This window comes from Helicoverpa armigera, chromosome 15 (genome assembly GCF_030705265.1).
Source record: "Helicoverpa armigera isolate CAAS_96S chromosome 15, ASM3070526v1, whole genome shotgun sequence".
Taxonomy (NCBI): Eukaryota; Metazoa; Arthropoda; class Insecta; order Lepidoptera; family Noctuidae; genus Helicoverpa; species Helicoverpa armigera.
Window position 1 is genome coordinate 8,675,437 of NC_087134.1, and position 16,574 is coordinate 8,692,010.

Sequence of the window (16,574 nt, forward strand, 5' to 3'; positions counted from 1 at the left end):
ACAAGCAGATAACATTAATTTTGACACAATCACCTATACCTAGTCGAAGCGTTGGTATCTTTATTAAACAAAGCTAGTTGACCTCTAGACCACATCACGTAATATGATATATTAGGTACCTTAATACATTTGTACAAATAGATAAGGAAATACCCCATATTTGTTCTCTTTTCTCAATTCCCCACTGGTTTTCGGACTAACTAGCGTAATCAACGCTCAACAGTAAAGTAACTAATACAATAGCAAGTTCATGACGGGCTACAACATTAATCTTGTCATGTTTTTATGAGAACAACAGCGGGAGATGAAATCAAAAAGCTTTTTGTGATGCTATGTTCAAGGCTAACGATGCTGCACTCGGTATGTTTCTATCATAGGTACCGCGGAAAGTGGCCGATCATCACAAAAAACTAAAACTTGTTTGCCTCATACAAAGATTATTTATTGATTGATATAATTAATTTGGGTGAATAGGTACCTATTGAGTACTTATTTATTAAACAAACAATGTTATGACATGATAACATTGGTCAAGAACCAATGCGGACTAGGTACCTACTTGTTATGATTAGAAAATAAATAATATTCACATAAAAATCTTAATTGTGTGTTATTTGGGGAAAATAGGATTTAATGAGAATAAGATTAAAACACAATTTCTTATACGATCATTTTTCTTGTTTACAGTATGGAAGCCAAAGAATTAGTTCAAAAGGCCAACTCGTTGGAGGTGAAGATCTCTGTAACGAACTACAACAGCCTGTACGCGACGCGCAGCACCCCCGAGTTCGTGATCAACGGCGCGGCCGTGCTGCAGCTCAAGCTCATCGCCGCCCTCGTCAACAACGTCTACAACAACCTCATCTTCGCGCGCTTCGTCAAGCGGCGCGCCAATGACGACCTGACGTACACGATCAAGCTCACCAGCACAGAGCTCGGTATTGCCAAGAGCTTCACCAGCGACGACGGCACGTGGCATCTCATCCACGAGAACAAGAAGCAACAATACACGTTTGACGTAACGGCTTGTATGGAGGCGGCTCCGTGCGCCAGTTCGTTTGCCAGCCTGCACGACGACGCCGAGCTCACGGACTTCGAGCTGCGCGGCGAGGACGGGTCCGTGCACGTGCACCGCGCCGTGCTGGCCGCCGCCAGCCCCGTGCTGCGCCGCATGCTGGGCGGCGCGTGGCGCGAGACCGCCGAGGGCAGGGTCGAGCTCCCGGGACCTCGCGCGCCACGCTGCAGCACCTGAAGGACTACGTGTACCTGCACGCGTTGCCTGAAGCCGGGCTGGAGCAGCTGCTGTTACTGGCGGCGTACTACATGATGCCGGACTTGGAGCAGCGCTGCGTGGACAGGCTGGCGCGGGCCGTGAGCGCGGACAACGCGTGCGACGTGATCGAGTTCGCGGCCAAGAACAAGCTGCCGCGCCTGCTGCTGGCCGTGCTCGAGCTGGTGCAGAGCGGCGCCGTCAGCGTGTCCGCCATGCGCGACCACCTCGCCCACGCCAAAACAGATAGTTAAGCTCCTAATGCTGGTTTCGATTCAAAAGTTTGCTTTTTTACTCTTTTTCTTTATTTCTGTGTTGATTCGATTCGTGATGGATTTTAGTCAAATAACAATTGATGGAAAAGTCTAAACTCTCTAAAAAGTCCTTATGCTCAAGATTTGAAACAGTGATATTATAGAGTATTTTAGGCATATGCATATGCCGCAGTCATCTGGTTGAAGCTGCTATTTGATTAAACGACTTGCACCTTCAGTGTATAACTTAATTTCATTGAATCATATCATGATCATAGCCAAAGGCAATTTATGACAAAAAAATATATTTAAGTACATTTTTTCGATTTTGAAAATCGATTGCAATTTTCCTTCACATAAAATGGCGAAGTTAAGGCAAATTGTTTTGTTACTTTAATTAATCATACTTACTATGTTGACTTAGATACGTATGTGAGTACAAGTACTTAAATATTTGGTTGCCAGCACGTAATGAATACGTGGGCTGTTGACAAAATTTCGCATGTTTCGAAGATTATGTTCAGCAAAGCCCTTCAAAAGTTTATTACTTTAATTAACAATAAATATTGTATTACGATGACATTATATTGACAAACATTCGAACTTCTAGTGTAGACGTATGTATAGTTATGCTATCTTACCTTAAGGTGTTTGGGACCAATGTAAAGACTGATTATATGTAATTATTGTGACTAAATTATAGTTCAATTTTAATAAATTGTCATTACTTTTTATGCAGAATGATTAGTCTCCGTATTCTGCATAGCAGAACATTTTTAGCTTTGTATAACTAACGTGTAGCATTCCAAACTGGCATTAAAAGTATTCATCAAAATCCAGATTTTACCCAATAGTGTTTTCTAAGTCCCAAAATATCTTTAAATTATATTTCAACACTCATAAAATAATAATAAATAAGTTACTATAATATAATCTTTTTTTTCTTCTCACAAATCCTTGCAAGCAGGACTGACGTTCAAAAAGTGTTGTTTTGCAGCCAAGTTTGAATAAACAATTTTTGATTTTGGCTGCTTTAGCATAAGTGCATTTCATATTATTTTTGGCACTCCACATTGGTGATCCCACTCGAAATTCATTACTCGCAAGTTTAATTTAGGCCCTGACTCCAGCTGACTGACTGACTGCTTCCAACAGCCAACTATAGCTGGGCCGCGCGCCCAATACCTGCCGTCCATATGTGCCATGACCTTAATAATTATTAAAAATGTAAGGAAACTAGGCCATATTGCTCGCAGAGCGGACGGCCGATGGGGTCGAAAAGTGCTGGAGTGGAGACCACGGACTAGCACGCGCAACGTAGGACGTCCACCAACAAGTTGAACAGACGACATTATAAAGGTCGCCGGACGCTGGATGCAAGTCGCCTCCAACAGGTATCTGTGGAGATCTAAGAGGGAGGCCTATGTTCAGCAGTGGACGTCCTATCGCTGAGATGATGATGATGATGATGAAGGAAACAAGAAATAAAAGCTGTGATTTTCAGTTTATATTTATTTTGACATCACAATAATGTTTTCACTTCAAAAAGCGTTTTAAGCTGAACATTATTAAATACCAATATGAAATAACTTAAATCATTTTTTATTTAATCATAGTTAAATTACACTTTAAATTTTATTGCACGGCCCAATTATATTAAGACATGGCAGATTTATTCAACATCAATTTTGCGCAATATCAACACATTTTATACAAATTCAAATGAACTAAAAATATACAAAGTAGGTATGACGAATGGTTAGTTCATTGGACATTGGTCGACGTCGTCATAAACAAAAAATATTTTGAATAATAATCGCGAGAATTTAGCGATATTGAGCTCAGCTTGATTTAATCAATGTCTCTCAGGCTCGCGGAACTTCTCACTAAACACATTTTGGGTACATATTTAAACATAATTCTGTCACAGCATATTTTTTGTCAGAGACAGCATGTTTTTAAACCCTTGAAACATTTTCATAGTGAAGCCTTGAGTGTATACTTCGACTCATTTAATTTGCTAAATAATTCTAAGCGTCCGTCGAGTTTAGTCAAAAATGATGTTTTAAACAAAATATATTTTTTTTTACTTAGGTATAACGTGGAATGATATAAATATTACAATTAGTGTGTTCTCAAGAATCATTATCTTAAGGATAAGAGCTGATCTTTAACCTCGCTGTTTGGTGAAACAATGTAGTTTATTCAAGCACATAGGTGAACATTTAAAAATATCTTAATTAGAGAATCATAGCGGACTCATACATATTAAAACAGTTATGAACTTTATGTGACATACCTTTTTAAAATGATGTCAACATCCGATTTTTCTTCTGGCCAAATAAGAATAATTTATTCCAGCATATCGATTTTGTTTAATTTTTAATAACAAGTGCCGCCATGACTCGCTTCCATTACAATATTGTTGGTTATTATTATCAAACGTCTGATTTAAACATTGATTTATATGGTTTACAAGCTACAATGACAAGTTTAAATAGGAAAATAGAAACCTCGTAGAACATTACAAAACAGTTTAAATAACTTATTATAAACTAATATAATATGAATAAATGCTAATCTTATATTAATATATTTTATTAGACAATGTTTATTTTCAGTACAAGTAACTTGGTACTTAGGGCCGTACCATGATGGAAAAACATAGAATATAAATAATTTCGTAGATATCAATGATTTTATATTTGAAATTTTCAATATTTTTATTCCAAAACTAATTAGAATTTATGTAAAAACTTGTATTGAAAATAGACATTGTTTTGAATATTTGTATGACTATGTATTATTTGATTATATGTTATAATGTTGAATGAATTATATTCTATTGACAGTTGATAGTTGACAGATGCGCTTACGCATAAATGTGTGCTATACACAAAGCTTTTCTTTGATCATTCTTCCATATATTTTTTCAGAAACTGTCAATTAATGTGAACCAGTGCCGGATTTATATTTTTAACGAGTGTAGGCTACTTTATTTCCGCCGCCCCATAAACAAACCTTACAAATAATAATTTTCCATTTGTAGTAAATTTGGGGACCTTTAAGCCACGGCCTATTCGTTAATCCAAGACTGCTGTGCACATTATTTAAAGTTAGGGCGTATTCTCACTTTTTCAAAATTCACGTCATTGGTGATCTCGTATTGATTGAAAAGTGTTTATATGATTTAATGTTGACAACTAGAAACTATAAGGCAAATTTTCAATAGTTACATATTTATACCTGTAGAATATTTTTTTCAGTTAGTATTTTTAACCGACTTCCCAAAAAGGAGGAGGTTCTTGATTCGGATGTTTGTATTTGTTTGATTCTTTAGATATTGATCAAACTGTTAAATAATTACGCTTTTATATTATGTGTTTACATATAATATACGTAGACGATATAACGGGAACATTAAGACTGACAGCGGGAACTTGAATATATGATATGAATGTCGTTATATCTTCGTATTAGTTGCTTTTATTGACAATATAATGATGCCAATGATGGCCAATGACATTGGCCTGTGCTCATTTTGAGTTTAACTCAAAAACATGGTTTTAGACCTCAGCATACCATTTTGTTTAACGATTGCACATTATGGTCTTCCAGACGTCAAATTAGAAACGACTTTTTTTCTGGCACTGCAGAAAGCATATTTTTTTTCAACGTCCGAACAGGGTGTCCCTCGCAGTATGGGTTAAACGAAACAGGGGTATGTATGGACAAGGTCATTTACTCATGTTGTGAAATTAAAAATTGGTCATTGACCCTATACATTAGGGTGTCCCAAAAAAATCAAAGTCATTTTTTTTTAACGCATACCCTCCTACTTTTTTCCTTTTGGTCCAAAACTATTATAAATAAAATTATATGGTGGTAGGACCACGGTAACCCGTGCCGACTTACATTTGAATGTATGTCATACTTGCTCTCTAAGACTAACGCGATCTATCTCGTCGATGTGCCTGTGATTTCTTGTTATTTAGTGATCGAATCATTGTTTTCAAACAGCCAACATGTCACTAGACTTAAGCAGTTATAAAAGAGTATATTTTTAATTAGGGGACCTAAAGCATCAAATGGGCTCAAAACTTCCGTCTAATGGACAAGTTCTGGCAGTTTCATAGTACAACTAGCGACCCGCTCCGGCTTCGCACGGAATAACAGTATTTCTGCACTATTTAATGTGTGTTATTATACATGTAAACCTTCCTCTTTAATCACTCTATCTATTAGAGAAAACCGCATGAAAATCGGTTGCGTAGTTTCGAAGAATTAGGTAAGCTTACAACGGGACACGGGGACAGAAAAAGCGACTTTGTTGTATACTATGTTGTGATATTCGGGAAATTAATTTAATTGTGAACGAAAACGTAAATCTTACTAGTCGCGAATGCATTATATTATCTACTGGCAAAAGGCGCGTATTCCAACTAAATCTTTGCCTAATTGTGTGACGAAACTCGTCACCTTGTATCAAGTTTGCAGGAACAAAAGACACAAGACGTTTTTAAGCAACGCTATCACGACTTTTTCAGCAACATAGATATGTAATTTATTTGATTTTGATTAATAAGAATAAATCATCATGTCCCTGGCCTTATCCCAACTATGTTGGGGTCGGCTTTCAGTCTTGCCGGATTCAGCTGAGTACTAGAGTTTTACAAGGAGCGACTGCCTATCTGACTTCTCAACCCAGTTACCCAGCAACCCAATATCCCTTTGATAAGACTAGTGTCAGACTTATTGGCTTCTGACTACCCGAAACGACTGTCCAAGATGTCAAATGACAGCCAGGAGAGCAGCCGGCCTACAGTTAGTTACAGAAAGCGCCTGCCTCAGAGGAGCAAAGGAAAATAACTCTTGAAAAACGATTGGATGTATCGTTTTTCAGGGGTTATTTTGTCTTTGGTTAAATTTTTTTTTTTCAAAAGGAGATCTTTACGGTACGTTGTATGACAAAATCACCTCTAACTTCATTTCAGCAAAAAGCGAGTTCTTTGATCGATCGCCTTAAAATATAATGACAGTTTTCTACATGAATGTGTCCTACCTTCTAGTCAAATAATGCTTCGTATCAAAAAGCCAAAGTTTCAGCACTGAGAGTGAACGATGTGGCCGAAAGATCGGTCAAGTTCATGCAAGACTTTTATTGATTAATCACAGTAGATGAGGAACAAAAACAATTATTGTTAGGTACAGTCCTAGAATATCGGAAAATTTATCCTGAATGTAAAAAAAAACTACTTTAAAATGAAAATTTTAACAAGGATATTATTTTTCAATGTATATGAGAAGATAAAACATTATTTGGATCTATTCAAGGTTTATTTTTAGTAATAATAATTAAGATCTAAATTTCTCCATAGTAAGTCAGTACAAATTTTCATGTGAAACTTTGGCATTAAGTCGGCACGGGTTACCACTGTCTGATCGAGATAATATTTATTATAGGAGATAATGAGGTCAAACCGAAAAAAATTAGAGGGTATGCGTATTTGAATTCGAGAAAAAAAATTCCCCCTTATGTCTTGGGACACCCTACTATACATATCACTGCTCCATTTGATTTATAATATATTTTTAGGGACCACTCTGTATAAGAAGTCCATGGCATTCAAAATGTGAATTGCCCTAAACATCGCCCGTCTTACCACAAAAACTTTTAAACGTCAGTTTACGCCTCGTCTAAAAAAATGACAATATGGTTGACGGACATATGGTTCATTTTGCAGCTAAAATTTTATTAGACAAGTGTAAAACAGGGTTTAAAGTTTTTCCATAAGTGTTTAGCACTTTGCACATGACACAACTATAACCAGCTGACAATTAGCTTTTTCTATGAAAAGGCGCCACTTACAGAAACCTGTCGTATAGATAGAAACCAAATAGTTTATAGTTGCATCAAGTAAAGTGCCTATATTGTGTTACGAGTGGTACATTTATGGCCAGTTTCATCCGTTACTGATAAAGTCTCAGGAACTTATCTGATAGATAAACTATAAGTTTTGGTTTAACATGCCTCGGATGGCAATATCTGGTAGATAGCATTAGTTATTGGATGACTAAGTGACACGTTACTGGGGCGCGGTGAAGCGGAGCCACGGAGCAAGGAAAGATGAGCGAATGCAGGTAGGTCAGGTGTCTTTTTCTAGGTCAAATATACCGGATGGCATGACCAAAACGATCAGTTAAGAGTGAACTAACGAGGCGTTCGGGTTTTATGAGATGTCTGTCAACGATTTTTGGTAATAAAAAAACCAGTCCAAAAAAGCGTATAAATGTGAAGACAGTGACGTTCCTCTTCCACACACCCGTATTTTGGCGCGCTACTTTCTTAGGGATCTATCAGACGGAGAGCGGTCAGGCGTCGAGCTCTATTACTACTACTTCTACTTGACCGACGCGGTCAGGATGTCTCCTGTGTGACTACTATGTAACGTAATATGACACAAATAACGCAAAACTGACCGCTCCCTGTCTGATAGATCCCTTAAGCTGTGTCTACGCTAGGAGAGCCGAGCACGAGCTGAGCACGAGCCGAACACAATTCGTCTAGTGTGGACCAACGCGCGCGCTGCGAGCATTTCGTTCGTGGTCGGCTGTGTTCCGTCTGTTGTCGGTTTTTGACGAACACAAAGGGATTTGCTAACGGTGATCGTTGTAGGGTCGTTGTACGTCCACACTTGACGCCGAGAACGGCTGTGCTTGTGCTTCGCTCGTGCTCGGTTCGTCTCTAGCAAGAGCTAAAAGGTAAACAAAGAATGACAGTTTTTCAAGATGGCGGTATAACCCGACCGATGACAAAATCACAGATACTGCGAACATTTTACACAAAAATGTGACGTTTTGTCATAGGTCGGGTTATACCGCCATCTTGAAAAAGTGTCATTCTTTGTTTACCTTTTAGCTCTTGCTTCCGTGGATAGAGTATAGCGTAGACCCGCCTTTAGGAGATGTTCACTTGCACTAGTGGTTTAGTCCTGCTGTGGTAGGACGAGGGCATGTATCTCCAGCGCGGCGGCGGTGGCGGCGAGCGGCTGCCGGCACAGCTGCGCGTGCTGCCAGCCCGCGCCCGCGCCGCCCGCCAGCCGCGCCGACACCACCAGCGACACGCACGCCCGCAGCGACACGCCGCGCTCTGGGACACAAACAAACACAATAACCATGGCGACACAGTTCAAAAATTATCTATACTAATATTATAAAGAGGAAAACTTTTTTTTTTTATAAATAATGCCGGGACATTTTTCACACACGGTCGGTTAGCCCCACGGTAAGTTATTAATTAACTTGTGTTATGGGTGCTAACACAACTGATAAACTACATATAGCTACATATTTATAAATACATATTATAACACCCAGACCACGGCCAACAAGCATGCTCATCACACAAATGTCGACCGAACCGAGAATCGAACCCGGGACCTCAGGTTCGGCAGTCCGGCATGGTGACCATTGCGCCATCGAGGTCGTCAAAGTTTCAGTCTTTGTTTGTTTGGTTGTAATGGATGACTCAAAAACTATTGGATCGATTTTAAATATTCTTTCACCATTAGAAAGCTATTTTATCTGCGAGTAACATAGGCTATATTTTATCCCGGTGCGGGCAGTAGCTCCCACGGGACGCGGATGAAACCGCGGGAAAACGGCTAGTAGTTTATAAAACCATTATTTAGAAAATGAGCAAATCACGTTTGTTGTATGGGAGCTCCTCAAAATATTTATTTTATTCTAGTTTTCAGTATTTGTTGCTATAGCGGCAACAGAAATACATAGGTACATCATCTGTGAAAATTTCAACTCTCAACTATCACGGTTCAAGAGATACAGCCTGGTGACAGACGGATGGACGGACGGACAGAGGAGCGAAAACAATAGGGTCCCGATTTACTCTTTGGGTACGGAACCCTAAAAATAGTAGCATGTAATTTAATGTATAAAATAGTAGCGTAGTGTAAAAAATAGTAGCATATAATTGAAATGTAACTCACTCAACAGTTCTGGGCTAAAGTCGACGGTTTCCGGTTTGTTGTCGTCATACTGTATAGTCCAGGTTATAGTGCCGCTGCTGACGATGTGCGTGTGCATGCGCATGCGCAGCTGCGTGAGGCGCAGCCCCGCGCCCGCGCGGAGCCGCCATGATACGCCGCCCGTAGCCGCACCCTCTGACACACAGGACATATCAATAAATCTCGTCTCATATCGCGTATCGTATCATATCATCGCATATGAAAAAAACTTATTTCAAACAACAGACAAATTGATTTAAATAATAATAATCAGGCAGTTTCTTTTTTATATTTTTAAATATTTATTGTTTGTGAATGTTTAAAAATGTAAAAAATATGTCATTAAATATCATCATCTCCCGAGCTTTTTTCCCCAACTATGTTGGGGTCAGCTTCCAGTCTAACCAGAAGCGGCTAAGTACCAGTGGTTTACATGGAGCGAAGGCCTATCTGACCTCCTCCACCCAGTTACCCGGGCAACCCAATGCCTGTTGTGTCAGACTTACTGGTTTCTACATTGAACATCTTTGGCAGTCGTTACGGGTAGTCAGCAGCCAGTAAGTCTGAAACCAGTTTACCAAGGCGTATTGGGTTGCTCGGGTTACTGGGTTGAGGAGGTCAGATAGGCAGTCGCTTCTTGAAAAACACTGGTCACCAGCTACATCTGGTGAAACTGGTAGCCGACCAAAACATAGCTGGGAAAAGGCTCGGTAGGTGATGAATCAGGCAGATTTCACTTTCCCATTACTCGGTTAAGATGGTTAAAAGTATTATGTTCGTGATAGACACCAATATCCTAAACATATCATGTAAAATGCTTGCAAATCCACAGACATTTGATTCTTTTCTCTTATATTCTTTAGCACGTGTTAATGGTACAAAGGGCGAATAAAAGAATCACCTCTAAATTCGGAACAAATTCTTTAGAAGTAAGTACGTCCAAGTAACACATACCTTCTCTAGCCAGATACACCATCTTCCAATCGTGTTCAACTTTTCTGAACACCTTATCTACTTTATAAACTCCTGAGCTCCACTTAGGCAGGCGGAGTATTTCTTGGCCGTCTGACGTCAGACTGTAGAGGTCAGACGCGGCGTAGTAGCGCAGTTCGCAGGCCCCGAGGCGGTTGAGGTCCCAGGTGTGGGGCCTGAAGCGGGGGCCCGTCTCGCCGCGCTCCGAGCGCCACTGCAGGGACCCTGATAGACGCCCGTCACACTCGTAGTCTTTCGGCTCCCTGGATTTGTTAAATTGTTAGTGGGAATTGTGTAATGAATTTCATAGGAGTATGTCCGACATGCTAGTCCGTGGTCTCTACTCCAGCACTTTTCTACCCGATCGGCCATCTACTCTGCCAGCAATATGGCCAGCCCATTGCCACTTCAACTTGCTAATCCGGTGGGCTATATCGCCACACCACACACGGTATCACAGGTGTTTTAGGTAGATTACTTTAAGTTCAGCATATCTCACCGCTCAATCGGTATGCAAATTTTAAGTACACGGCACTGGTAGACAGATGCAGTCCTCCTGGTCAGGTGGCGTCTCCTGGCGTCCGACACCTGTCTCTGGCGATGTTCCCTGCATGACGCTACTAGACTGTGTGACAGACGCACCTCTCCTGCATCAGTTGGACGAGCTCCTGCAGCGTCCTCCTGGTCAGGTGGCGTCTCCTGGCGTCCGACACCTGTCTCTGGCGATGTTCCCTCAGCGCCAGGATGCAGGCCACCAGCTCATCTTCCGTACACTCCGTACGGCGTTTCAGCACCTTAAGGAATGTTATACATATACATAATTACAGATCATCTTTTTGAACATACATATAATACCAGTCTTACGAAGGGGTATTGGGTTGCCCGGGTAACTGGGTTAAGGAGGTCGGATAGGCAGTTGCTCTTTGTAAGACACTGGTAATCAGCTGCATCCGGCTAGACTGGAAGCCGACCCCAACTTAGTTGGGAAAAAGGCTAGGCAGATGATGAGATGATGAATCTACATATTATTTATCTATACATATTTTATAAATGCTAGCTGATTCCTCACGGTTGTACCATAAGACGGCCGAAGGGGATCATATACATATCACATTTCATTTAAATCAATTTTCTGAATTTCTTGGGTCTCGGCTCAAAGGGCTCGTTTTTTTTTTAACTTGGCAATGGTACACTCACGAAGTAGGTACAACGCCATCTGTCACTTTCTTGGGAACTATTTTTTTTTATTCTCAAAAAGGTAACCTCCCACTGAGTGTGCTTGCAGAAAACTAAATTATTATTCTCCTGTACAGTTCTAGTGTGGCCACCTTTTCTAAGTTTGTATGTACTTTCTAAGTATATCTTAGACACCAATGACTGTGTTTCGGATGGCAAGTTAAACTGCAGGTCCCGGCTGTCATTGAACATCCTTGGCAGTCGTTACGGGTAGTCAGAAGCCAGTAAGTCTGACACCAGTCTAACCCCTTATATTGGGTTGCCCAGGTAACTGGGTTGAGGGGGTCAGATAGGGCAGTCGCTCCTTGTAAAGCACTGGTACTCAGCTACATTTGGTTAGACTGGAAGCCGACCCCAACTTAGTTCGGGAAAAAGGCTCGGGGGATGAGGATGATGAGTTCTAGTGAGGTCATCAGTGATACTGACCTCCTTATGGTCCATGGTGTACCTCCAGGTGACGTCCTGCAGGTCGTCCCTGGAGACGGCGATGACGTAGGACAGCTTCTTGCCCCAGCCGTGGCAGTACATGAGCGGCGCGTTCAGCTTGCCCTCGCACGGGTCCGCGTGCAGCCACGTGTTCGAGTCGTAGTCGAACACCTGTTATACGTTCACATTTATATTTAATTATAAATTATAAAAAAATATTTAAGTTTTATTTATTAATTTTAAAAAGAGGAAATATTTGTATTTTTGTTTGTCACAAAATAGTAAAACAAAGTCGCTTTTTAGGGTTCCGTACCCAAAGGGTAAAACGGGACCCTTTTGTTTTCGCTCTGTCCGTCCGTCTGTCACCAGGCTGTATCATGCTAGTTAGTGATAGTTAGAGAGTTGAAATTGTTGCTGAAAACAACAATAAAATAAATCTTTTGGGGGCTCCCATACTCCCATACAAACGTGTTTTTGTTTGCAATTTTATTTTTATTTTAAATAATGGTACGGAAACCTTCGTGCGTGAGTCCGACTCGCACTTGGCCGGTTTTTCTGTCCCTATGTCCTTTTGTATGTTTTTTTTTTTATTAGATAATGTTTCAAGAGGAAGGTTTATTTATATATGTATAATAACATACATAACGTAGTGGGGACGTACTGTTATACCGCGCGAAGTCGGGGCAGGTCGCTAGTATATTGTAAAGAAAAAAAATTGTTTTGTTTGTAATGGATGAACTCAAAAGCTACTGGATCGATTTTGTTAATTCTATCACTGTTGGAAAGCTACATTCTTCCCGAGCTAAAAGTATTCTACACTATTTTTTGTGACTCCTCTTGCTGTAGGTGCTAAGAGCCTGACACTGACAGACTAAAACCCACCATGTTCCTTCTGAAGCCCTTAATGTACCAGGGCAGCTGTAACTTTTCGAACAAATTCCCCCAGTAAGGAAAATTCGGCTGTGACGAATAACGGACCACATCTGACAGAACGGAATCGCCTTTTTCCGTCGCCCTTTCTCTTTCTGTCGCTTAGAACTGGGATTTGCGAGACCGAGACAGATTAAGTGACGGCGATTGCCTCGAGGATTCCGCCGCGTGCTATGGCATTATGCTTTCTGTCTCAGTCTAGCAAATAGCAGTTCTAAGCGGCAGAAAGAGAAAGGGCGACTAAACTCACCTCGCACCACACATGATCAGTGACATCGTAGACAAATCTGGTGTCGTATCCTAACGAGCGGCACAGCAACGTGAAACAGTTGGCCCACTCGCCGCAGCGCCCGCGCCGAGTCTCCAGCAGCGTGCGCGGGTCATTGTAGCGCACGAACTTCGCGCCCACACCGCACGCCAGACAGTCGTACACCTTAAAGAAAGTTATCGTTCAAAGCAGGCTGAAAATCAGCACTTTTCTCTCAAGTAAATTTTATAAAATAACTGACAAGAAGGTCAAAAAGTCATTTATTTAAAGTAAATCAGCACTTTTTGAAGGTCAACTTTACAAAAGATAAAAAAATATAAGCTCTCTATTTACAACTTCCTATGTGTTTTAGCTGGCAAGTAGAAATGGTGGAACAAACTCCCCAGTAACTCATTTCTGTCTATTTGTTTATTGTTTAAAGAACAGGTTCTACTTAAAAAGACTGATGCAATTTTTGGTTCCCAAAATACAGGCATACCTAGTTTGGAGTCTATTATTAAACTTCTTTTAATTCTTTTGGATGGATTAAACACTTTTTTATCCATGAACAAAGAGCAGAACATTTATAACGGACTTATGCCCGTTTTCACCAACAATCTCTTAATCTAAGTGCCACTTTGAATAAGGGCTCTCTCAATTTTGACATAAATAACTATGTATAAGGGACACCTAAACTTTGGTGAAAACGAAATTCTTATTAAGTGTTCCGTAAATGCTCTTAGGGGATCCCTAAATTTAGGTATTTGTTGGTGAAAATGGGCATTATTAAAACAGAGGAGACTTTTACTTTCAAACTGTTTTCGACCATATTTCCTTTGAAATAGATTCCAAAATCACTTAACAAACACGATCATGTAGCTGGGGAGTTTGTTGCGCCACTTCTTCTTCCCAGCAAAAACACCTAGGAAGTGGTGAATGGTGGGCGTTTTGGGGGCAGTCTTTTGTTAATTCCTGACGTTAAAAGTGTTCTAAGTTTGAATAAATGTTTTTTTATTTGACATATTTGGTCACTCACCTCCATCTTAGTGGTTTCTCCATTGGTAGTGATGGTGAAGTTGTCCCGGAAGGTGGTCTTGCCGCCGCAGCCCGCGCACTTCGGCTGGTCTACCCACGTGAAGTACTGGTGCTTGAACCACGCCAGCAACTCCATTAGAAGAGCTATGTCGAATGGCAGGTCCGGGGTTTTGATTTCACCTGGGTTTATACAAATCCATGTTAAACTACATGAGATAATGACAAATTATAGGCGGCTTGCCTATCGTAGTAGGTACCACGGAGGAAGGAAAGATAGGCCAGATGTCATAAGGAAGGTAGGTCAGGCGCCTTCTTCAAGGTAAATGTAATGGTAGGCTTGGTCAGTTACTAGGACTGACGAGGCGTGCCAGTTCCTTGTCAAATCAAAACCAATCTGTCAAAAGTTGGTCATGATTGATTGGTGATTTAATTTTGAAAATAATGAGAGGGTTCTTAAGACGGCGAGAGAGAGATGAAGCTACTTTCTTACGAGATTTTGCGTCATGACATCTCCACTAGCCATTTGGTTTATGTTGTCCTATATTGTTTTAGTCCTCATAATAAAGAAATATTCCTTATTTTACCCTGTTTCTCTCTCTATTCTATAAATAAATTAGCTTGACAACATGGCTTACCAGTTTTAATCAGTCTTTGTACTTCCCGGACTCTGTCAAGAGCTTTGAGTTGCAGCTGCACAATCGGTATCTGATCACGGGCTTGCTCCAACAACTCTTCATCTTCATACACCAGGACTTCATTGAACAGCCTCTGTATCTTTAATAGCAGACTACACTTTGTTGTCTGTAAAAGAAACATTGCAATGATGTATTATTTTTTCTACTAGCTCCTACTACATTTTGCTCCGGTGCTTCGGAGAGTACATAAATGTTGGGCTTGCGCCTGATCTCTATCTGGTTGTCAGATTGCCGTCCCATTGGGCTACGACAGTGAAGGATTTGTGAGTACACAGCACCCGTGCATCGGAAAGTACGTAAATGTCGGGCCTGCGCCTGATCTCTCTCCGGTCGTGGTCAATTGCCATCCCATCAAGCTTAAGAGTTAAGCTTATAGGAGAACAGCTGTTGTGGCCGATAGTCAGCTAGGAGGACAGCATCAGTACATTTCCAAGGAAGCACCTAACTTTAACATTTCGAAAGAGCTTTCATAGGCCTATTTGAAATAAAAAAAATTTAGTTTTGAGTTTTTGAAGGTACAAGATCCCATCTTTGACAAATGTTCTTTCGAACACTCAAATAATTTGTCTCCCACACACTCATACTTGAGACATACATTACCAGTATATTAGCAGGCTTCAATGCTGTAGTTTTGGGTTTCCGAGTGGATGTCACAAGGGTCCGCATGTCGAGAGCACCGTAGCAGAACCATATTTTCCTCTCGATTGCTGCTTGAGACATTCTTAAGTTACTCAGTGTTTGTTCTTGTGGATAAGTGATATCGGCGCCAACCTGAAAATGTGGAACATTATTCAATAAGAATGATTTTTATATTCCAAATCCTGTTCAAAGAAAATGACAACTGTGTGTTCTATAATATGCTGATGTGTTTTTATTTTCTGAGTGCATGACTAAAGAACTTATGTTTTCGAATAAACAATAAAGAGTTTGAGAGCTGATATAACAGGGTAATAAATGATTCAAAGGAATATTATCATTTTGATAATCTAATAGGAAAATAGGAGATAAAAATCCGATTGTTGAATCATATTTTCCCAACTTACCCGTCGAAATCCAACATATCTCAAGTATTCTTTGAAAGCCTCATATCTCAGCATCTCTAGAAGAATTCCATTTCTAATTACTCTCACTTCATAGTCATGGGGATTTTCTAAAATGTTACTGATATGCCGCAAAAGTTCATACAGTATTTTATTATATTTTTCCATGTCTCTCACACTTTGCTCGACCACAGCCAGCCTCGCCATATCCTCCATTTTCGATTAAATATGTATTTATTAATGTTTGAAGCTTAAAATTTACGGAATTAATGCAATAACGCAATATTTACGAACATAGTCGTTGCAAGTACACTTGTCAAATTTTGATTTGTCATTTTCGTTCAGAAATATCAACTTCAGACGTGGACAGATTATAACTACATTCCTAGTTAAATTAAAAACCATGCAATATTATCTAAACTAAGCCAATAAATCCTTTTTTATT

General features: G+C 40.2%; 2 protein-coding genes across 2 annotated transcripts in view; one reads left to right on the forward strand and one right to left on the reverse strand.

Moving 5' to 3' along the window:
• The window catches only part of LOC110379733 (uncharacterized), a 10,822-nt gene extending 6,734 nt beyond the window's left edge, over window positions 1–4,088 (forward strand). The window contains 2 exon segments of the mRNA XM_021339520.3: window positions 688–1,229; window positions 1,232–4,088. Coding sequence (XP_021195195.3) covers window positions 688–1,229; window positions 1,232–1,524 — 835 coding nt within the window. The 3' untranslated portion in view covers window positions 1,525–4,088.
• Window positions 3,010–16,468, reverse strand: LOC110379735 (peptide-N(4)-(N-acetyl-beta-glucosaminyl)asparagine amidase). The gene is made up of 10 exons (XM_064038057.1): window positions 16,133–16,468; window positions 15,690–15,860; window positions 15,030–15,195; window positions 14,396–14,574; window positions 13,363–13,545; window positions 12,183–12,353; window positions 11,163–11,314; window positions 10,503–10,783; window positions 9,531–9,704; window positions 3,010–8,674 (listed from the first exon to the last, which is right to left on the reverse strand). The coding sequence occupies exons 1-10, from the start codon at window positions 16,343–16,345 to the stop codon at window positions 8,511–8,513; spliced, it is 1,854 nt and encodes a 617-aa protein (XP_063894127.1). The 5' UTR covers window positions 16,346–16,468; the 3' UTR covers window positions 3,010–8,510.
• Between the last annotated feature and the right edge of the window lie 106 nt (window positions 16,469–16,574).

Excerpts from the sequence above, each read along its gene's own strand:
- LOC110379735 (XM_064038057.1), bottom strand. The coding sequence starts at position 16,345 with ATGGAGGATATGGCGAGGCTGGCTGTGGTCGAGCAAAGTGTGAGAGAC. Across the intron at positions 11,315-12,182 it reads ACACCATGGACCATAAGGAG|GTGCTGAAACGCCGTACGGA; the intron begins GTCAGTATCACT and ends ACATTCCTTAAG. Across the intron at positions 9,705-10,502 it reads GGTGTATCTGGCTAGAGAAG|AGGGTGCGGCTACGGGCGGC; the intron begins GTATGTGTTACT and ends CCTGTGTGTCAG.